General features: G+C 45.5%; 1 protein-coding gene across 3 annotated transcripts in view; it reads right to left on the bottom strand.

The window, feature by feature from the left end:
• The window catches only part of DLC1 (DLC1 Rho GTPase activating protein), a 789,115-nt gene that overhangs the window by 70,472 nt on the left and 695,483 nt on the right, over positions 1-23,160 (bottom strand). The window contains exon 1 of one of the 3 annotated variants that reach the window (XM_029587192.1): positions 5,767-6,213. The exons of 1 other annotated variant lie outside the window; for it this stretch is intronic. In XM_029587192.1, coding sequence (XP_029443052.1) covers positions 5,767-5,803 — 37 coding nt within the window. In that variant the 5' untranslated portion in view covers positions 5,804-6,213. Of the gene's footprint in view, positions 1-4,913; positions 5,107-5,766; positions 6,214-23,160 lie in introns of those variants that run through there. One more of the 3 variants, XM_029587194.1, reaches the window with a different exon arrangement.

The following is a 23,160-nucleotide window of genomic DNA, read 5'->3' as shown; positions in this document are numbered from 1 at the left end:
AAAAGATTTTAAATAAATAAATAAAACACGCAATTCCAAAATCTTGGCAGAAATATCCCAGCAAGTTAAAAGAGCCATTGCTGGCAAGGTTTTGAAGCAGGCTAAAGAAAAATCTTGTCACCTTTAACATTTTACCTTTCAGCTCCCATTTAGTTTCATCCTGAACCATACATGCACTTGTAGTTTGTACAGATGGTCACTATACTACTAAATTATATTTAGTTGGCACACAAACCTCAATCCTGCTACATCTGCATGGTGCTAATAAAATATTTTAAGATGTAAAAAAGCTATGTGGGGGTGGTAGATGATAAGGATGAAAGTATGTGGCTACTAAAACAATGCCTCAATAAACCGGTTAGTCTCTTAAGTTGCCACCAGCCTCTGTCCTCCTTGCTGCTGCAGACTATCACCTGATGAAATGTATGGTTCACAAGTTGTGCATCTATAATTCTGCTACAAATAGAACATTCTAGAAACCAGCTCCTGGGAAAACTGCAGCCATGAAAGCAAGCAAGGTTGTTTGCACAGGCTGGCTCCTATATCCTCAGTGCAGCACTGCCTTCGGCTATTATGCCCAAAGCAGACTCATCCAATATGTTTCAGAGGCCAACCAGCCATATTTGGACTTGCCTAAAATCAAAAGGCATCTTGACCATTGGTTGCTTTCTTGGGGAGTAGAACAGCAACGGGGGCTGCCCTTAGACCAAGGAAACTAACAACTCTGCTGAAACCGAGCAGAATCTCTTGGCAAGCGTTGATAAGAAAAGGTTTCAGACTCCACTGATGGTCTAATGCCACATGGAGCAAACACCACAGGCTGCTCCACAAAGGGCTCGGAGGGAGGGAGGGAGAAACGTTCTTTCCTGTCCTGTGAGGCAGAACAGACACGTCCCTTTTATTCTATTAACTGAAGCCATTTTCAGTGGAAAAATCACTGGGCCTCAAGTTAGGGATGGAAGCAGAGGCCAAGGGCCGCAGCCACATTCTTGTCCTAAATATAAACTTAGCTGCTAATTCAGCTGCTGGTTTGTAGGGAAAAGTATAAGCCCTCACATTCCTTCACAGTAAGCCCAGCATCTCTCACATAATAAACCAAAGGCAGTCTTGACAGCCTGCATCCACACTTGTTTACTTCTGTCAAAGCATGAAAACAAGTTTAAAAAAAAAAAAAAAGCCCACATTACTGGGTATCGCTCACTCAGTCATGTGCCAGGAGCCAAATGCAGATGAGGGATCCCAGTATCTCACTTTTTTTTTTGCCTACAATTATTTTTCTCTCATACTAAAGCGCACCAGTGTCTCGGGGAGATATACTGTGCCGTCTGGCCGTGCACGGAGAGGAAGAGGGAACATCTGAAGTTATTTTAATTTTCCAAAGTCTCTGGCCATGTACAGTGCATGGCAGGGTGGGGTCTGGTATTGTCTGGAGCCAGTCAGGGTCCTTTCACATGGCTTCATTTCCTTCTTCCTGTTGCTAGGAAGGATAGTTAAGCATGAGAAACTCTTGTTTACCATTCAAGAGCATCCTGTTCAGGACAAGATTCCCCCCCACCCCTCCCCCTTTTGAAAGCCAAGAAAACAGCAGTTTCAGGATGTTACAGAATTCTGCTGGCCAAGAAAAACTTAACATCGCCATCCCATCCACCCACACCTTTCAACATGTAAAAATTATTAGGACTGCACGAACTCCGGATTACTCTACCTCAGAAGGACCCAACTATTCAAAAGCAAACAGAAAAAAAAAGAACAGATGGAAAGGGTTAAGCGTAATAACAAGCAATTCTTCAGAACCCCCCTCCCTTTCTAAGCTTGCTACCAAAAGAGCTTCCAAGGGCTTCCAAAAATCCTCTGTATGTTTGGGACTAACAGCATGGAGATCATTAACATAGCTCAAAATTAAGCCTTCATGTGCATGAGTCTTCAAGTTGAAACATTTCATTTTCCACTGTTGGTTTGACTACTGTTGCTAGGAGGAGACTTGCCTTCAGCAATCACTGGCTAATAAGACAAGTCACCAGAGACACAACAAAATTCTGCCTTTTCAGTACACGCCATCACCATTTTTTTGTCTGCCAGTTTCTAGGTCCCACATCACCAGTGGCGTATCCTTAGCACAGAATTGTAAGCAGTAAAGAGCATACAACAAGGGCCACCTCGGCCAGCATTCGACCCCCCTTCCCTGACAGTATCAAGTCGTGGTGCTTACAGAAAATATATAGCAAGCAGAATTAAGAGTCAAACAAGATGTAGGCGATACCTTTTTACTAGACTAACATCAGTTGGATAACTCTTGAAGGCTAGTCACGGATGCTTTATCGGGCCGATTCAGTACAGTGCGCTCCAGTGGAGCGCACTGTAAACCTGCGTTTGGACACGCGTTTTCGACACGCTAGCTTTACCCCTTATTCAGTAAGGGGTAATAGCGCGTCGAAAATGCGCTGCCAACCACCCCCCCCCCCCCCCCCCCCCGAAACTAATAGCTCCCGCAACATGAAAATTCATGTTGATGGCCCTATTAGTTATTCCTGCACGATTCATTAAATAAAATGCGCAGCCAAGCCTCACATTTTACTTTCAGAAATTAACGCCTACCCAACGGTAGGCGTTAATTTCTGCCGGCACCGGGAAAGTGCACAGAAAAGCAGTAAAAACTTAATATCATGGTGATATTAAGTTGGAGGTCCCAAAAGTAAAAAATAATTTAAAATTTTAAAAATTTTTTTTTAAATCAGCTCAATTTTGCCGACGTCCGGTTTCCGAACCTGTGGCTGTCAGCGGGTTTGAGAACTGATGCCAGCAAAATTGAGCGTCGGCTGTCAAACTTGCTGACAGCCGCCACTCCTTTCAAAAAAGGCGCTAGGGATGCGCTAGTGTCCGTAGTACCTCTTTTTACTGCGGGCCCTCATTTGAATACTAAATCACGCGCACAGGAGAGTGGGCGCTCGCCCGTGACTTTTACTATATCGGCCCGTATGTTAGGTCCAGTAAAAGGGTATTGCCTACAACTTACCCTTCATTCTACATAGCCAAGTGGATTAACGCAGCAATCAGAATTCTTTGCTATAAGAAAAGGCACTTGTAGACCAATCAAGCAACTTTTTATGTCTCCAGTGTGCAGGTTTGGTGGGCCCACATGTGACTCCTAGCTGTGGCATTTATGCTTCAAAGAAATTTTCATAGTGTAGTATCAAAGATCTATCAAATGACTAACCTTTTTGCAAAGGCTATCTGGCAAAGAAACCCAATCTTTAGTACACCACTTCTAGGTATCAAATTGTTCTAACATTTAAACAAAAGAAAAGAAATTAAGGCACGCTTTGCAAAAGGAGAAATATCAGTTTCTCCATGAGTTCATAGAGAAAGTCATAAAACAACATCTGAGCACATCTGCTTAGCATTTTCCAACGTTCCACAAAAGATTTTAGTTATTGAATTCCTTACTGACCAAGCACTGTCAGGTGGCTTAAGGGATACAGCTACCATCTGCTGCAAGCTAAAAGGCAGCACCATCCCTATGCTTGGTGGATTCAAGCAGGCACCCAATGGTAATTATGTAGGCTATGGACTAGCAATAGCTAGCTGGCCAGATGGAAGCTGAATTAGTCAAACCCTCTGAGCTGCTGATAGATTTACATGCTGAAGCTGCTCTGCAATCTGCTTGGCTATTATCTTCCCCTTTGTTCAAGGTAAAAGCATAAAAATGTAACGTGACACACACTATCATCACCGCCCTTCTGCTATGAATCTGTTCAGCACCCTACCACTGAATCCAAATACGCCAGGCTAACTAATGCAGAGAATTCATTTGTAATTTATGGCTGGAACTAACTTACATTCCATCGCCTCCTACAGCTGCACTTTCCATGTACTTAGTGAGCTCTTAGACTTAACCCTAACTGCCAAATCCTACACACACACAGAAACTAAACTATTACCTCTAAAGCTTGAAAACTGGATAGCTACAGTGAATACCATATTAGCACTCAAAGTGGCCATGGAAAGTTCTACTGGGACTGGTAGTTTAGCACTAATTAGCATCACCTTAAATATTGCTTTTAATAGCATTTCACAGCCATGGTAGAAGTAGGTCTTTAGCTGCTGTTTGCATGAAAGGGGAGGGAAGCCTGAAGTTCTATGACAATACAAAAAGAATTTGTTATCCGTTTGTGCTAGAAATTCAGGGGCAGTTTGCAACCAGCAGGGGGTGTAACTTCTAGCAGGGGATCAAAGGCCCAGGCATGACATCATGGGTTCAGGCATCACCACCCAAGAAGGGAGTCATCTGGCTGCTAGAAGTCAGCGGACTAATTACCAAGAACTTCAAAGAAAGGGCATGCTCATGCTCACTTCTGGCTATTTTTAGAGACCTTTTTTTTTCCTCGTGTCTACAGTAAATGTCATTTAAAAAAGTTATCTACTAAATAAGTTTAAACGAATGCTATTTCAAACTGACTGTAAGCCCCGTGGGGACAGGGAAATAGCTATAGTACCTGAATGCAATCCGCTTTGATGTGCCGAAAAGCGAATATAAAAATCTAAATAAATAAAATAAACTGAATTACAATGCTACATTTTGGCAGTCTGATATGAAAAAAAGTCTGTTTCTTCCTATTAAAGTTCCTGTCAACTACCAAACCTTACAACCACGATTGCAAATGCAGTGTCAGGCTTCAGCAATTTTGCTGAGAATCTTCAGCTTAACTTTGTTGCCTGAAATTGTATTAAATGCAAAATAAATAAATACAAAAAGTTACGACATGAACTATGCACGAACACAAATTACGGAAGGCGTTGCTTTGACTTTGCCCTCTGTCTTTCAGGTATTAACGTGCAAACCTATATCATTCATATGATAATTCTTCTATAGCCCCACAGAAAATCAGCCGACGCATCAGCATAGGAATACAAACCATAACTCAACAGCAGCCATGCGGGCACCATGCGTCAGGGAAATCCTCTGCTCCAAGGAGATACAAGAGATAAGAAGATTGGGGCACTTAGAGGAGTAGTTAATCAGAAAAGAGGCTGGAAAAATGCCCCTCGGAAGAAAGGCGTCTTCAAATGAAATTTAAAAGGTAGAAAAATCAGAGACCCCCCTCCAAAATTAAACCTTCCACAAAAGCTTGGTAACCAGAAGGGTACTGCCGGGAGATGAGTTACTTCACTGATTGCTATTTTTATTAAATTAACGATGTATTAAAAAAAAAACAACCTGACAAGACTCTGTGGCAGACTTTTTAACGGAAACTATCCGAAGCCAGAAAGAAAAGACGGACAGACCCACCCAGGCTGCTATTTCTCAGCCCCCAGACAGCTCAGCGGAGAAAGCCCTCGTTCCATCCAAGAACCCACAGGGGCGAAAGCTGTCCCGGAAAATCGGAAACCTCCCCCGGCCAGAGAGAGCTCCAGCTCCAGCTGCTGCAAACCGCAAGCAAAAGTTTCCAGCTCCTTTTCTTTAATGACGGTCGCCAGCGCGGCACAGCTGCCCCCTGCCTCCTCTCCCTTTCTAGGTCCCATTCAGCTCCCAAACACTTAATTCCAACACAAACAACCATTACTTAAGTCTGGATGCAAGCTATTTAGAAACATCTGCGCGCACAAACTCGTGCCGGCTGAACCCCGATCGCGGTGCAGTGCTGAAAGATACATTTTGCCATTTCCCCGCAGCAAGCTCAACGAAACCTCCCCGCTACCCCGTGCGTGGATATTTGCCACTGGAAATGCAGGAAGAAAGAAAAACAAACAAAAAAAAAAAGTTCTTACGCGTCAGGATCATGACCTCCTGCTTTTCTTTACACATGGGTGGAAGTAGGGCCGGAGCGGGCGGCGAGCCCCAGCCGGACGCTCTCGCTCCTTCCGCCGGCCGAGCTCTCTGGGCGCTTCCTCTGCTGGCGGCCGGCGATCATCGCAGCTCCGCCTGCTGCTGCTGTTAGGCAGCGGGCAGCTGGGTGCCTCGGAGCCGGGCGAAGCCTTGCCCCCGTGCCATGGCTTTCTCCGAGCAGGGAGAGGGGGCAGCAGGAGGCGGAAAGCCTGGGGCGACTGGGATGGGAGCAGTTTCCTGTCCTGAGCCTCCCAGCTGGGCTTGGAAAGGGAATAGCTGTGGTCCTGTGTCCAGGGAGCGTTTGAAGCAAAGAAGAGGAAAGCAGCAGCTTTTTTTTTTTTTTTTTTTGCCCCGCAAACTAGCTGCAGTAGTGGTGGTCGTCTTTTAGGAAACACTGCTCAGTTTCTTTCTTTCTTTCTTTCTTGTTTTTTTTTTAACCACTACCTCTGTTTAAGCTTTTCGTTCTCTCCTCCCCCGACCAACTAGCCAACCTCCTTAGCCCATCCCTTCCCCCCGCCCCTCGCTACAACTTTCGCCCAGACTCGGTGAATCCTCTCCGTGGATCCCACACACACAAGATAAGTTGTCCTTTTTTTTTCTGTCTTCTGAAACAGCAGGGATTGCTGGGGGGGGGGGGGGGAAGCAGTGCCATCGCAGTAGAGGTTTCAGTATTTACCTTGTCCTGGAGCAGAAAACCTTCCCTGGTCTTTATTTGTTCATTTATGCTTCCAATTAAATCTTTCCCCCATTTTCCCCCTTGGTTTTGGCTGTTTCCCCCTCCTTTTTTTTATGCATTTCACACCAATCCGAATCAGTTTCTCTTAAAACTTTGCCTCTACATTTCTTACCAATACCAGCCTGAACAACCCAAGCCAGTTAAAGACCCCTTACCATCCTGTGTGCATTTAACACAGACCAAATCTTTATTTTTTCCCCTCTTTTTTTTCCCCCCAGCAACCTGGTTGCTGCCAAGCTAGGCTAAACTTTCTTTTTTTTCGCTCACATCAATTTTCAATCCTCCCATGACCCGCTGTATATTTTTCCATTCTGTGTGCAATGCCCTTGTACAGACGCACTATGCCAAGGGCCTTACCACTTCTCCCCTACAGAGGATGTCCTTAGGGCCATGGGACATATCACATCAGCTCCGGTAACCATCGTCTTTGGCCCAGTGGTGGCAGGTACAACAAACATCACATACCTGCAGCGACTCCTCACACCCCAAGCACACGGAGGAAGCCATCAGCCTCTCGCAGCAGCGGGGAATACCACCATTAGCAATCTCTGCCTCAGCACCAGCCATGGTCTCAGTGCAAACCATCACCTTCACACTAACTGGGCCCTTCTATTTATTTATTTATTTATTTTATACACAAAATGTGGACTAAGCGGTTTACAGGTTTTCCTACATCACCCCCACCACAATAGCAAACCTGGTGACAAAGATGTCTTGGTCCATGAAAACCACAGTCACCTCTGAGTTTAATGAATGCATTTTTCAACCCCAGATGGTAGTCCAAATTCTGTATTGTACCCACTAGTAACACCAAACATGATCCCTCAATGTTATGTGACCCCACTCCCAGAGAGAACCCGGCCGATGGCAGCTGCACAGATGCCAGCAACTGCAGCACCAGGCGCTGCGCCTCTTCACACAAGCCTTCCTTCAGGGGTCATATGTGAAGCTCCTCCAACCATGCACCAGATAGCGAGGGAATGTCTTCACCCGCAACTGCCATAGGGTGGGGGAGGGGGCAAGTGTTCCATCCCAACTCTGGGGGGACATTTGGACTTCCCCAACAGTGCGCCACCCAGGGAGGGACATATGCACTTCCCCCATTATGGGCTGCCCAGGGAGGAATAGTGATACCTTCCCCATTGTGTGCCATCCAGAGAGGGACAGTGATACCTCCCCCTTCATGTGCCATCCAGGAAGAAACTGCCCAGCGTGGGAAGTGTACTTCCCCCACTGCGTGCCGTCCAGGGAGGGACTGGCCAGGGAGAGACAAATGCTCCTCCCCATTATGCATCGTCCAGGGCCAGTGATACCTCCCCTATTGTGCACCATCCAGGGAGGGACCACAGTACTTCCCCCTTCATGCACTGTCCAGGGAAAGACTGCCTCAGGAGGGACAAATGTCCTTCCCCCATTAGACACTATCCATGGAGGAACTGACCAAGAGAGGATATTTAAACTATCCCAACCTTGTACCATCCAGGGAGGGAACGTAGCTGTCCCTGTCAACCAGGGAGAGAAACCCCATTCAGCACAGCTAATCTCCACTGCTCCCAAGGGAGGGATGTGCCGTTCTGAGCCTACTGCCCCTGCCATTGCCCTGTTTATTACATCAGTTAGAAGTAGGGATGTGAATTGTTTTTCTAATGAATTGAAATATCGTACGATATTTCTAAATTAGTTAATATATCGGGTAAAAAAAGAAACAATCACTTTTCCCCCCGAATTTTCGTAAAAATCATTTTTCGGGTTAGTGCGCGTTAACTCATGTTAAAAAAAAGTTTATTTTTGTTATTTTTTGTTACTTTTTGCTGTTTTTGTTAGTGCGCGCTAACATGAGTTAGCACGCACTAACCCGAAAAACGATTTTTCACTAAAAAAAAAAAAAAACGAACCCGAAAGCGGGAACGATCGAGCACCCGATTCACATCCTTAGTTAGCAGCGTCAATGAAGCAGCCATAGTTTCACTCATTAAGGGAAGATCCCCAAAAGAAGAAGGTAAGAGACAACAAAAAAAGTATATATTAGTGCCAATTCAGGGGATGACCCCCCAGCTATACTGATTTAGCACACAAAGCCCAGCTGCTGCTAAACCTTCATACGTGGCAGCTGGTGGCAATACGAATCAAAATATCAAACCCATACCAAAGAAAGAAAAGAACACCTAGCCAGAGCTTGGCGCAACACCATAAAGGAGGACACCCGCATCAATCCCTCCTACACCCTCAAATGGGACATATCACATCACTATAGATTGGTGAGCCTGACTTCAGTGCCGGGAAAAATAGTGGAAATTATTCTCAAGATCAAAATCGTAGCGCATATTTATATGCGCTACGATTTTGGTACAGAACACAGCAGCTAGAATACTTACAAACTCCAGGAAAATCGACCATATCTCCCCCATCCTCAAAGACCTTCATTGGTTACCGATCCACTTCAGAATTATGTACAAAACCATCATGATTATCTACAAGAACATCCATCAACACACTCAACTTGACTTACAAATCCCTGTTAAAAAATACACATCCGCCAGACCCATCAGGGAACATTACAAAGAATCACTTCAGGTACCTCATGCCAAAACTTACCAACATAAATCCTACAGTTCAAGAGCTCTTTCATCAGCAGGTCCAATCCTTTGGAACTCCATCCCACCGGACTTAAGACAAGAACCATGCGCCCCAACTTTTAGGAAGAGACTAAAAACGTGGCTTTTTAAAAAAGCGTTCCCAGAACTGGATTAAATTCCCCACCCATCAGCACAAACACAAAGTTAGTGAACTGTAATAAACCCACTAACTTCACACGCAGTCACAGCATCTTATTATTATACTTCACAACAGCATCATATTTGATCATTTTTGCTACTCATCTATATTTTTATAATACTATACATATTTATTAATTGATACAGTTGGCTAAAATGTTAATATTCTTCCTTCAATTTCCTCCCCCTTTCAGATCCTAGTTATTTTTCCTTGTTTTTTGTAACTTTCTCACATCCTAAATATTGTTATTATATCTGTTAAGTTTCATTCTATATGTGACGTTGAATTGGGAAATGTTTTACTATGTTACTCTCTGCCTTTACTCACATTGTTAATTGTAAACCAGGTTGATGTGATTCCTATCATGAAACTCGGTATAATAAAAATAATAAATAAAGGAGGAGAGGAGGAGAAGGAGTGAATTCTATCTGCAAGCTTACCGGGGGTGAGAGCCCAGCTGTTTCCGGCCCCTATGGGGTAGCTCCTGCCCTCCCGTGTGACGTCATCCGTTCGGGACCGGCGGGGTCCTTAAAGCCAGCCCACATTTCTACTGAGGTCGAGGAGAGGAGGAGAAGGAGTGAATTCTATCTGCAAGCTTACCGGGGGTGAGAGCCCAGCTGTTTCCGGCCCCTACGGGGTAGCTCCTGCCCTCCCGTGTGACGTCATCCGTTCGGGACCGGCGGGGTCCTTAAAGCCAGCCCACATTTCTACTGAGGTCGAGGAGAGGAGGAGAAGGAGTGAATTCTATCTGCAAGCTTACCGGGGGTGAGAGCCCAGCTGTTTCCGGCCCCTACGGGGTAGCTCCTGCCCTCCCGTGTGACGTCATCCGTTCGGGACCGGCGGGGTCCTTAAAGCCAGCCCACATTTCTACTGAGGTCGAGGAGAAGGAGTGAATTCTATCTGCAAGCTTACCGGGGGTGAGAGCCCAGCTGTTTCCGGCCCCTACGGGGTAGCTCCTGCCCTCCCGTGTGACGTCATCCGTTCGGGACCGGCAGGGTCCTTAAAGCCAGCCCACATTTCTACTGAGGTCGAGGAGAGGAGGAGAAGGAGTGAATTCTATCTGCAAGCTTACCGGGGGTGAGAGCCCAGCTGTTTCCGGCCCCTACGGGGTAGCTCCTGCCCTCCCGTGTGACGTCATCCGTTCGGGACCGGCGGGGTCCTTAAAGCCAGCCCACATTTCTACTGAGGTCGAGGAGAGGAGGAGAAGGAGTGAATTCTATCTGCAAGCTTACCGGGGGTGAGAGCCCAGCTGTTTCCGGCCCCTACGGGGTAGCTCCTGCCCTCCCGTGTGACGTCATCCGTTCGGGACCGGCGGGGTCCTTAAAGCCAGCCCACATTTCTACTGAGGTCGAGGAGAAGGAGTGAATTCTATCTGCAAGCTTACCGGGGGTGAGAGCCCAGCTGTTTCCGGCCCCTACGGGGTAGCTCCTGCCCTCCCGTGTGACGTCATCCGTTCGGGACCGGCAGGGTCCTTAAAGCCAGCCCACATTTCTACTGAGGTCGAGGAGAGGAGGAGAAGGAGTGAATTCTATCTGCAAGCTTACCGGGGGTGAGAGCCCAGCTGTTTCCGGCCCCTACGGGGTAGCTCCTGCCCTCCCGTGTGACGTCATCCGTTCGGGACCGGCGGGGTCCTTAAAGCCAGCCCACATTTCTACTGAGGTCGAGGAGAGGAGGAGAAGGAGTGAATTCTATCTGCAAGCTTACCGGGGGTGAGAGCCCAGCTGTTTCCGGCCCCTACGGGGTAGCTCCTGCCCTCCCGTGTGACGTCATCCGTTCGGGACCGGCGGGGTCCTTAAAGCCAGCCCCTTTACGCCGCGTCGCAACCGCCGGCGCGTCGCCTAAGCCGCGCGCGCCCAAGGGGCGCGCGCGACTTAGCTCCAACTTTGCTCGGACTTTGATATGGACTTGAATTATTTTATGGCGAACGCGGACTATTAATTTCTGGTCTCCACCTCAACCTCCGCAAAAGGATCAAGAAACGAAAGAGAAGCCGTGTGGGTAAGCCTTCTATTAAATTTGATTATTACTCAGAGACATGCCTCACACAAAGCGGAAGGGGCGTTTGCGAACTGAGACCTCTGCCCTAACTCCAAACGCTCTTTCACAGCCATGCATAGAAGGTTTTTTTGCCCCGGCTGCAGCCTCAAGTCCTGGAGCTAAGTCTGTTGAGGGATTAGGGGGGGAACACAACCTATCCCTCTTAGACATTAACATCTCTTTAAGCCCAGGAGCCCCTGCAACGCCCTCCCCCCCTTGCCACGGTAGCCCTCAGGAACCCGACCGAGAGACTCGGCTACAAGCCGTAGGAAACTCCGTTGCAGAGGGGGCACCTGAGGGAAATGCCTTGGACAAATTACATCTGACTAGTGGAACTCCAATTGATAAAAATGTGAAAGAGAATGTGATTTTAACAAAGAACGTGATAGAAGGAGTATCTGTTAAGAAATATATAGGTGAGGGAGGGGATCCGAAAGGAGAGAACCATAAGATCTCTGAGATCTCCCGTGAAAGTGGGAAGAGTGTCACCTTTACTTTGCAAAAATTACAAAAACCGAAAGAAGTCACATTGGATGCTATCTGGAGCGCTATAACAAAGTTAGAAAATTCTATATTATCACTTGCTAGTTCAATCAATGTATCTCAAAATACTATCCAGCAGATGGAAGTCAAGGTTAAAGACCATGAAGGCATTATTGAGGATATGTCTGGGAAAATAAAGGGAGTACAAGAAGTGCAAACTAATCTGATTCAATCGGATAATATGATGAGAAGAAGAATGGAAAACATTGAGAACAAATTAAGATACTTAAATTTAAGGATATTAAATTTCCCGTATATTAAATTGATCTCCCCTAGAGAACATTTTAAAAAATATTTAACGGAGGTTCTCTTAATGCCTTCTGAGTCATTACCTTTGCTATCTAAAATATATTATGCACCAATACCAAAAACAACTGAAGATACTGGATCACAACCCCCTAATATAAATCTTGAAACAGATTTGACAGCCTTTTTGGAAGCTCCATCTATTGATCAAATAGAATACTGGGGAACTCTATTGGTGTCTTTTATACATTCCTCTGATAGAGATTTAGTATTAAGGTTGTTTCTTAAAAACCGTAATAAGCTATTTTATGGGAAAAAGGTATGGATATACCCAGACATCATGAGAGACACGCAAATTCGAAGAAAACAATTTGTTGAAATGTGTCAGGAAGCAAGAGCATTAGGTATGCAGATAAATGTGAGATACCCATGTAAATGTTTACTGCAATATAAGGGGAAAAGTTATATTTTTTATGAACCAACAAAACTTAAGGGTTTTTTGGATAATTGCAAAGTTGAGACTCCCACCATATAATCGGTTCAGGTGCATTAGGTTAAAATAGGCTGTGTGTTCTCTATAATTGAATATTGAAAAGTTTCTTTTTTGACGATGTTCCAAATAATTCTTGATCCTTTGGTTTCTTTATGTATTATAATCAGGAAAGAGAATGTTTTTCTGTATGTATCATTATAAAATATATAAATTAAAAAAAAAAAAAAAAAAAAAAAAAATAATAAATAAATAAATATGCTTTAATGGAATACAGTCAACATGGATTTACCCAAGGGAAGTCCTGCCTAACAAATCTGCTTCATTTTTTTGAAAGGGTTAATAAACATGTGGATAAAGGTGAACCGGTAAATGTAGTGTATTTGGATTTTCAGAAGGCATTTGATAAAGTCCCTCATGAGAAGCTTCTAAGAAAACTAAAAAGTCATGGGATAGGAGGCAATGTCCTTTTATGGATTACAAACTGGTTAAAAGACAGGAAAGAGTAGGATTAAATGGTCAATTTTCTCAGTGGAAAAGGGTAAACAGTGGAGTGCCTCAGGGATCTGTTCTTGGACCGGTGCTTTTCAATATATATATAAATGATCTGAAAAGGAACACGACGAGTGAGGTTATCAAGTTTACGGACGATACAAACATTTTCAGAGTAGTTAAATCACAAGCGGATTGTGATACATTACAGAAGGACCTTGCAAGACTGGAAGATTGGGCATTCAAATAGCAGATGAAATTTAATGTGGACAAGTGCAAAGTGCTGCATATAGGGAAAAATAACCCTTGCTGTAGTTACACGATGTTAGGTTCCATATTAGGAGCTACCACCCAGGAAAAAGATCTAGGCATCATAGTGGATAATACTTTAAAATCATCGGCTCAGTGTGCTGCAGCAGTCAAAAAAGCAAACAGAATATTAGGAATTATTAGGAAAGGAATGGTTAATAGAACGGAAAATGTCATAGTGCCTCTATATCGCTCCATGGTGAGACCGCACCTTGAATACTGTGTACAATTCTGGTCGCCGCATCTCAAAAAAGATATAGTTGCGATGGAGAAGGTACAGAGAAGGACAACCAAAATGATAAAGGGGATGGAACAGCTCCCCTATGAGGAAAGGCTGAAGAGGTTAGGGCTGTTCATCTTGGAGAAGAGACGGCTGAGGGGGGATATGATAGAGGTCTTTAAGATCATGAGAGGTCATGAACGAGTAAATGTGAATTGGTTATTTACACTTTCAGATAATAGAAGGACTAGGGGGCATTCCATGAAGTTAGCAAGTAACACATTTAAGACTAATCTTTTTCACTCAACTCACAATAAAGGTCTGGAATTTGTTGCCAGAGGATAAGGTTAGTGCAGTTAGTGTAGCTGGGTTCTAAAAGGGTTTGGATAAGTTCTTGGAGGAGAAGTCCATTAACGGCTATTAATCAAGTTTACTTAGGGAATAGCCACTGCTATTAATTGCATCAGTACCTGGGTAATTGCCAGGTTCTTGTGGCCTGGTTTGGTCTCTGTTGGACTTGATGGCCTCTTGGTCTGACCCAGCATGGCAACACTGGGGAGGGAAGAGCAGGTCGCTCTTGACCTGAGTTTGAATCCATTTTGTGTCCTGAAACTAGGAACATTATCCACTTCCCCAATCAAATCCCCAGTTGAACCCCCAAGAGACTCCCCTCCACCCTCCTCTTGTCACCACCGTATGTATTGCAAGCTATTATTGTGGCATCCGGGTAGGATGAGAAACCCTTTCAGGGGAGAGGCCTGGTAAAGGGGGGTAGCCTTACTTGCCTCCAGGGCTTATCCCCATTGCTCCAGGCCTTAGTGGAGGGAGGAGGGTATGTCTCAGCTGGGAGAGTAGACAGGCAATGCGGAATGCCAGGGTGGATATAACCAATCTGGAGTTGGTCGCCCTAATCCCCTCCCAGTATGGGCTGGCAGACTCCAGTTGTCACCTGAAGGGTTGCTGGCCAGATCATTCACATAGCTCCTTTCCATCAAGTGCACCTGGGGGTGGGGGGAGGCCAACCAGTTCAGTACAACCCAGGAAGGGACAAGGCCCCACTGAGTCAATCCACTTTAATCTCCACTGGAGAACTGGAACGTTTCCTGCAGGGGCAAGTAGCATGGAAAAATGTAATGGATAGGCTCTTGAGAGGTGGCCCAATGTAGAGCATCTTTACAACTTGACGAGGGCTTTCTTGGACTACCTCAAAGACAGCAAAACTTTGGGCTCCAAGGATGCTAGAAGATTCTGCATGCAACTGGTATTTCTCCCTTGAAGAGACATCAGGACTGTTGAAACACAATCCTGCCAGAAAGAATGACAATCAGCGCATTGAATACCAAAGGCTGCAAGGATAGTCTCTGCAGAGTTGGGTACTCTCCTTTCTTCAGAAGGGAGGGTATTCCATAAGTTTCCCGCAGGAGACTCACTCCACTGCAGAGAGTGAAGCCAACTGGCTCTTTGAGCGGTGTGGCAGGGTGCTTTTTAGCCACTCCAGACATGCCAGGGAGTGGCCACTCTGTTCATGGAATCTTTGCAGACAGACATGCTAGAAGTCCGATCTGTCGTGCCATGCCAAATGATGGATTTGCGGATCTGGGTCAATAGCTCCACAATTATTTTGATCAACATGTACACCTTGACCTGTGGACTCACCAGGTTCATATTCTTTCACTGATTGTCAGCCCTATTGCAGATCTTGGATGCAACGGAGGAGGTTGTGTCCAGGGATGACTTTAACTGCATCCTCAAGAGCCTTGACCATTTTGGCCATGAGCTTCATGCTGCCTCTGCTACATACTTGGGTGAGACGGTCAACCGTTTCTCCCTGGCTGACATCTCATGGCTACATCACCTGGCTGACTCTACTTCCTGCAAATCTGTCTGGATATAGGAGGGACAAGTCTTCCACTCTTGGATCGGCTGGCTCTACATCATGGTTTACTAAAGTCATGGACCCTTTCAAGTGCCATTGAGGTGACAGCCTTTTCAGATCACCATCTTGTGTCCATGAAGGTAATGTAACCCTTTGCTGGGGGTTTGCTAGTTCCCCTAAAGCCATAAAAGTATTTGTTAGTCAGGGCTGTCCTTTGTGGCCCAGGTGATGGAGTGTTTCTCCTGATGTGTGTGTATTCCTTGGGTCGCAACCACTCACTGATGGTGCTATTATTAATCAGTATCCGGTTTTTCAAAGCTGTCCAATTCGACAGTCTGCTTCGGCCATGGACTCGATTTGAAACATCTCAGCCTTTGACTCACTGGTTGCCTTAGCACAAACTCCTTACACACTCCCTTCCTCTTGCTGAGGATTGCATAACAAACATGCCGCCGCTTTTGTACTTTCCCGTTAGTTATATGCTGTCTATGTTGCAAATGACGCCAGATGCACACTTTCTCTCTTTTGCTGCACTTTTCTTGCCACTGATCTCCGAGCACAGGAACAATCGCCATTTTGATGAGTTTTGTGTTTTTTTTTTCTTAGCCTTCTTTTTTATTCTGTATGGTCACATATCTTCACATTTCTCATCAAAATCACACTGTTGCACATCTCCACCACTCTTGAGACCCACGTTGGGCACCATTTTATGTAACTCTTTGCTGGAGGGTTTATTGGTTTCCCTAGGGCCATAAAATATGTTAATCAAGGCTACTCTCTCTATCCTTCCCCTTCCCTCTACATCTCCCAGTAAGCTCTTTCTGTGGGGAAAAGGAAATCCTTTGTGACCCAGGTGATGGAGTATTTTTCCTGATGTGCCTGTATCTCATAGCTGCAGTATTCTCCTCAGGGACAGACAGACTGGACTCAAACTGGATGTTCAAATAAAATTTACTGATTATTTCCAAAATGGCAATCACTGTTCCACAAACTTTCCACAAATGAAACTGTACATTCAAACTATGTACATTGCCTCTCTGCTGGGGTGCTTGTGTCCATCTTTCTAGCTCCTGGAATGGAGCTTGCCACTGTTTTCTCATTTGTGTGTTAACAGCCCATTAAGTTGGGGTATCCTAGAGGGGAGCCCCATGCCATGAAAAAGATTCTACCTGAGTCCAAAGTTCTGCTTCCGCCCACAGTCTGTATCCTGATCCCTTCGGGGTAGAGATTCGGTTGGGAGTTTCCAGATCTTAATGTTTCAATCTTGTTCTCTCCTTCCACTCTATGTAACTTCTCTGGGATAAAAGCCTGATGTCTTGTCCAAAGCTCTCTATCTCCTTCCTCCAAGTTGTGAAGAGGGGTGTGAGAAAACCTCCACACTAACAAGAAGGGAAAACAATTCAAAATGCTCTAAGTTAAAAAATATCCCATGCTGGATAGTGCTGTCTCTGATCTTGCTTCTTTCAGGGAATAGAGAGGTAGCTCACAGGTCTCCAGCCCTTGCCTTCAGGATTGGGGCTTGCCCTCTCCCAAAGCATGGGGTGTTTTCCTGAATGAGAAAAACTTATCAAAAACCTGACCAAAATTTCCAAAAATCTCTCTTCAGAAATGAGGCAGAAGCTATCAGACAGGAATGTCCTCCAACGCAGAAAAAATACCAAGTTGGGTTTGTGGGCCCAAACTCAGCAAGGTGAAATGAAAAATAGCTCCTTACTCTTCAAGAGCCAACTCAAAATGAGCACACTCTCTCTACCTTTAGCTCCACCTAATGCCCTTGGGATAGCCAATCACAATCAGCTCTTTGGAGAGACTGAAAAGGGAATGAAAAATCCCACTATGCTGTTACTAGTCCTGATAGTAAGGCATCTAGGGTCTTCTAGTGGCTAACCGAAGGATCGGCCACTGTAAAGTATGACTAGGCCAGGCCTCGAGCACCCACTGGCATTTAAACAATTCCTTATTGGAGGATGAGGTCATTGTGGCAGTGATTCAGGAGTTCTGGGTGGAATGGCACACATTTGAGGTGGATTTTGCCTCGTGGATCCAGTGGTGGGATGTGGGGAAAGTCCACCTCAAATGGCTCTATCAGAATTTTGCTAGAGGTGCTAGGGAGTGAAGCCAAGAGATTGAGTGCCTACAGAGGGAGATGTTGGATCTCGAAGTGGAGCTCTCTATTATGGATTAGGCTCTGCGAAACAAATTCATGGACAATAAGTGCACCTTCTGTCACCTCAAAGAGTGGTGAGGCTAGGAGGGCCTTCAAGAGGTCGCAAATCCAATTCCTTCCAGAAATGGATTGCAGCTCATGTTTCTCCTATGGGTTGGAGAAGAGGAGGGATGCCCAGAAGCAGATCATGGCTTTAGTGGCTGTGGACAGGGTTCCCTTCATGGATCCAGGGAGAATTTTGCTGGCGGTCAGGGACTTCTACTCAACCCTCTTCTCTCTGGAGCCTGTTGACCCTTGTGCCTGTATGGGAGAGGATTCCTGTCAACAGTCAGAACAGAAGAAACAAACTAGATGTGTCCTTGAGTCTAGCAGAAATTTCTGAGGCCCTGAACCAGATGCCCAACCACAAGACGCTGGGCATCAGTTGTTTAATAGTAGAACTTTTCCACCACTTTTTGGACCTGTTAAGACCTGATCTCCTGCGGGTCATAGTGGAAGTCCTGGAAACATAAGAGATACCACTGTCATTTTGCTGTGCAGTATTGGCGCTGCTTCCCAAAAAAGGGAAACCCCTTGATTTGCTGAACTTGTGGCTGGTCTCATTATTTTCCACAGACTATAAAATCACAACCAAAATGGTCTCTCTCAATCAGCAGATCCACTCAGACCAATCCTATACAATGGATTACTTGATTTAGAGCTCCATGCTAAATCAGATGATCCACCCAGACTAGTCCTACATGGTCCCAAACACTTTAATCTTTGATATTAACTTTTTAGTCTGGGTCCTGATTCTCTACTGTCGAAGGAAGGGCCTGTTGGTGGCCTTTTTGTCTGTAGATCAGGAGAAAGCTTTTGACAGGATACATCACCGTTATCTCATGCAGACCTTTCACGAATTTGGGTTCAGCCCCTGTTTTGTGGATCTTCACCTCCTGTACATGTCTGCATAGTGTCTTGTCAAGTTAACTGGTCTCTAATAGCTCTGGCGTATGCCCCTGGCATAAGGAGGATGGTACGTTAGGGGTGTCCCTTGTCCAGGTGACTGTATGCGCTTGCCACTGAGCCTTTCCTGTGCCTCTTGTGCAGGAGCCCAGACTTCATATTAACCTATCCACTTATGCTGACAACGTGGTCCTCATGGCCTTGGACCCACTTGACATGACATGGATGTGAGCCTGCCAGTGGGTTTATTCAATTGCATTTTCCACCAGGATTAACAAGGCCAAATGCTCAGGGCTTATGATAGAAATGCAGCAGGTGGACATGCTCCCAAGTGAGTTTGGCAATTTTTCATGGAGCCAAAATACCCTAAAATATCTAGGTGTCACAGGGAAACCACAGCCACAATCTGTTGGCAAGAGCTGGAGGAGAAAGTGAAAGGTTGCTTGCGGTCAGGTCATACCATGGGAGGGTCTTAGTGATGAATCAGCTGGTGTTCAGCATGCTGTATCATTGGCTCACCACCCTATGTCTCGCCATGGAGTTTCTTGCCCAGAGAAAGTTGCTGGATTTCTTCTGGGCTGGCAAGAAGCACTGGGTCTCTGAGGGTACCCTGTCTCTTCCTCTAGAAGAGGGCAGACAGGGCCATGCGTGTTTGAACAGTCATGTACACACTTTCTGCTTACAGGCTCTGCAGAGATTTCTGTAGATGGACCTGCCATCCCTGTGGCAACTTTATTCTTTCACCAAGTAAGCGAGTTGCAGTATGACTGGTAGCTGTTTATTATACATGCAAGAGGATTCACTAATGACCTCTCAACACTTTGCTGTTTTTCTACTGAGACATTTTTAAGTTATGGACCATGGTTTCCATGACAAGAAGGCTAGCGGTCCCTGCAGGAGACTACCTGGAAGAACCCCCTTCTCCATAACCCTGCTCTGGGAGTGAAGGTGCTGGAGTCTCCCACAGTATGCCGCCAACTGACCTCAGCCTCAACCACTAAGATTGGTCACCTTCTTTTAGAGGACTGATCCATATGGGTGCGGCCACTCAAGTTGGCATGGTGGATGGGCATGAAAAACCCCTTATCAGCCGCCATGATTCTCAGATCCATCAAAGCCAGGGCATCCATGTATCTGTCCACTCTGTTGAGGGGAAGGGGGAGTTCTGCAGGCTGGAGCTCCCCACCAGTATTTGATCCCCCCTCCTGCAAACCTGAGTATAGTCCCCTTCATTAGAGACCTCCCCTGTCCACTCAACCCACCTCTTCTACTCAAGAGCCACAGCTAACGTTGAGGCCATACCTAGGAAGGCTATCTATCTTCTGATTTTACATTCAATCCATTTCATAGCTCTTACCTCCTTCCTAGATACAGTGTGGAGGAGGGGAAAAAGGACTCTAATGGAAGGCTTACTACACCTCCAGATGTTCCGTATATTTATAGTGGCGAGTGGCACATTGGGTCATAAACCCAGGCAGCCTCATGGAGGCTCTCTCGAGCTCTGCACTATGCCCCTTCTGCCACATCGTTTGGTTTTATCCTCATCTCATCCCTTTCCTCACTTTTTTGATAAACCTGTTCTTGCAATTCTGGATGTCCTTTTTCATTTGCACCTCCTATCTATGGGCACTCCATACGTGGTGCCCCAGCAACATTCACGAGGAGGTGCCCGAGCCCTCCTCGTGGATGACCTCCTAGCAGAAGCAAAGGTTACCATCAGTTGGGCTAGAGAGATAAGGTGGGCTGGACAACCCCTGGCTGCACACGAAACCCTGTTTAGGTCCCTGGAGAACTGACGCCCAAGGACAGAGCATGCTCATGCATCGTCCCAAATAATATCAAGAAATTCATGGCTGACAAGGCCATGAACATTGTGCTCTGCCTGCCCCATCCCCCCACTCACTTTCCTTATTTTGTTGTATATTTAGGCTTTAATTTGGGGTGGTGGGAAGCCTTGATGGGTCCATATTGGGAGTAGTGAGGCATTTCTGCCTTAGTTCCATGAGCCTTGGGGGCTTGCACCTTGGGGAAGAGGGAGTAACCACAAACCCAACCTTTCCAAAGATACGGCTCCCTCTTCTCTTTTCCCCACTTTATGGTTTATTTGGTACTTCATTTACTCCTTTATTTTTAATCGCTTACAACATGATGGTGTTCATGTTTCTCAAAGACCCAAGCATCAGCTACAGAGGGTCATCTGGTGCCAGTACCGACTAGGCCATTTTGGTTAATTGATCGCACTGAAATACTTGCCTTCTTTGTGACACTCCATGGGATGTGAAATCACGTTTGTTATGGTTTTATTTGTTTTTCGCTGGTGTGAGTTGCCAAAGGTGGCCTGCCCCAACATCCGTCATTAAAACCGTGCTGATAGATTTACATGCCGAAGCTGCTCTGCAATCTGCTTGGCTATTATCTTCGCCTTTGTGCAACAGTAAAAGCATAAAAATGTAACGTGACACACACTATCATCACCGCCCTTCTGCTATGAATCTGTTCAGCACCCTACCACTGAATCCAAATACGCCAGGCTAACTAATGCAGAGAATTCATTTGTAATTTATGGCTGGAACTAACTTACATTCCATCGCCTCCTACAGCTGCACTTTCCATGTACTTAGTGAGCTCTTAGACTTAACCCTAACTGCCAAATCCTACACACACACAGAAACTAAACTATTACCTCTAAAGCTTGAAAACTGGATAGCTACAGTGAATACCATATTAGCACTCAAAGTGGCCATGGAAAGTTCTACTGGGACTGGTAGTTTAGCACTAATTAGCATCACGTTAAATATTGCTTTTAATAGCATTTCACAGCCATGGTAGAAGTAGGTCTTTAGCTGCTGTTTGCATGAAAGGGGAGGGAAGCCTGAAGTTCTATGACAATACAAAAAGAATTTGTTATCCGTTTGTGCTAGAAATTCAGGGGCAGTTTACAACTGGCAAAGGGTTGTAACTTGTAGCAGGGGATCAAAGGCCCAGGCATGACGTCATGGGTTCAGGCATCACCACCCAAGCACTGCTAGAAGTCAGTGGACTAATTTCCAAGAACTTCAAAGAAAGGGCATACTCTGGCTATTTTTAGAGACCTTTTTTTGCTTGCGACTACGGAAATGCCACTTAAAAAAGGTTATCTGCTGTATCAGTTTAAGGGAAGGCTCTTTCAAACTGAATTACAATGCTGCATTTTGGCAGTCTAATATGAAAAAACTCTTTCTATTAAAGTCTTCTTGGCTACCAAACCTTACAACCACGATTGCAAAATGCAGTATCAGGCTTCAGCAATTTTGCTGAGACTCTTCAGCTTAACTTTGTTGCCTGAAATTGTATTAAATGCAAAATAAATAAATACAAAAAGTTACGACATGAACTATGCATGAACACAAATTACGGAAGGCGTTGCTTTGACTTTGCCCTCTCTGTCTTTCAGGTATTAACGTGCAAACCTATATCATTCATATGATAATTCTTCTATAGCCCCACAGAAAATCAGCCGACGCATCAGCATAGGAATACAAACCATAACTCAACAGCAGCCATGCGGGCACCATGCGTCAGGGAAATCCTCTGCTCCAAGGAGATACAAGAGATAAGAAGATTAGGGCACTTAGAGGAGTAGTTAATCAGAGAAGAGACTGGAAAAATGCCCCTCGGAAGAAAGGCGTCTTCAAATGAAATTTAAAAGGTAGAAAAATCAGAGACCCCCTCCAAAAAATTAAACCTTCCACAAAAGCTTGGTAACCAGAAGGGTACTGCCGGGAGATGAGTTACTTCACTGATTGCTATTTTATTAAATTAACGATGCAAACCCTGTATTAAAAGCAAAAAAAAAAACAAACCCCTGACAGACTCTGGTGAACTCCCAGCAGGAGGGATACGATCATACGAGATTCTCAACTTTTAACTAAAACTGTCCGAAGAAAGAAAACAGAAATATCAGACATCCAGGCTATTTCTCAGCCCCCAGACAGCTCAGCGGAGAAAGCCCTCGTTCCATCCAAGAACCCACAGGGGCGAAAGCTGTCCCGGAAAATCGGAAACCTCCCCCGGCCAGAGAGAGCTCCAGCTCCAGCTGCTGCAAACCGCAAGCAAAAGTTTCCAGCACCTTTTCTTTAATGAAGGTCGCCAGGGCGGCACAGCTGCCCCCTGCCTCCTCTCCCTTTCTAGGTCCCATTCAGCTCACAAACACTTAATTCCCACACAAACAACACAAAACAACCATTACTTAACTCTGGCTGCAAGCTATTTAGATACATCTGCCTGTACAGAAATCAAACTCGTGCAGGCTGCTTAGAGACTACAGGAGTAGCCTAGCAGAGCACAGTGGGCTGCAAACGAGGGAAGCCAGATTTCAAATCCCACTGCTTCTCCTTGTGACCTTACACAAGTCATTTTATCCTCCATTTCCTCAGGTACAAACTATCGGGCCGATATAGTACAGTGCACTCCGACGGAGCACACTGTTAACCCGCCATTGGACGCGCGTTTTCCCTTACC

This window comes from Rhinatrema bivittatum, chromosome 1, assembly GCF_901001135.1.
Source record: "Rhinatrema bivittatum chromosome 1, aRhiBiv1.1, whole genome shotgun sequence".
NCBI lineage: Eukaryota > Metazoa > Chordata > Amphibia > Gymnophiona > Rhinatrematidae > Rhinatrema > Rhinatrema bivittatum.
The sequence above is the reverse complement of the archived record's forward strand: the minus strand, read 5'-3'. Positions and strand labels throughout refer to the sequence as shown.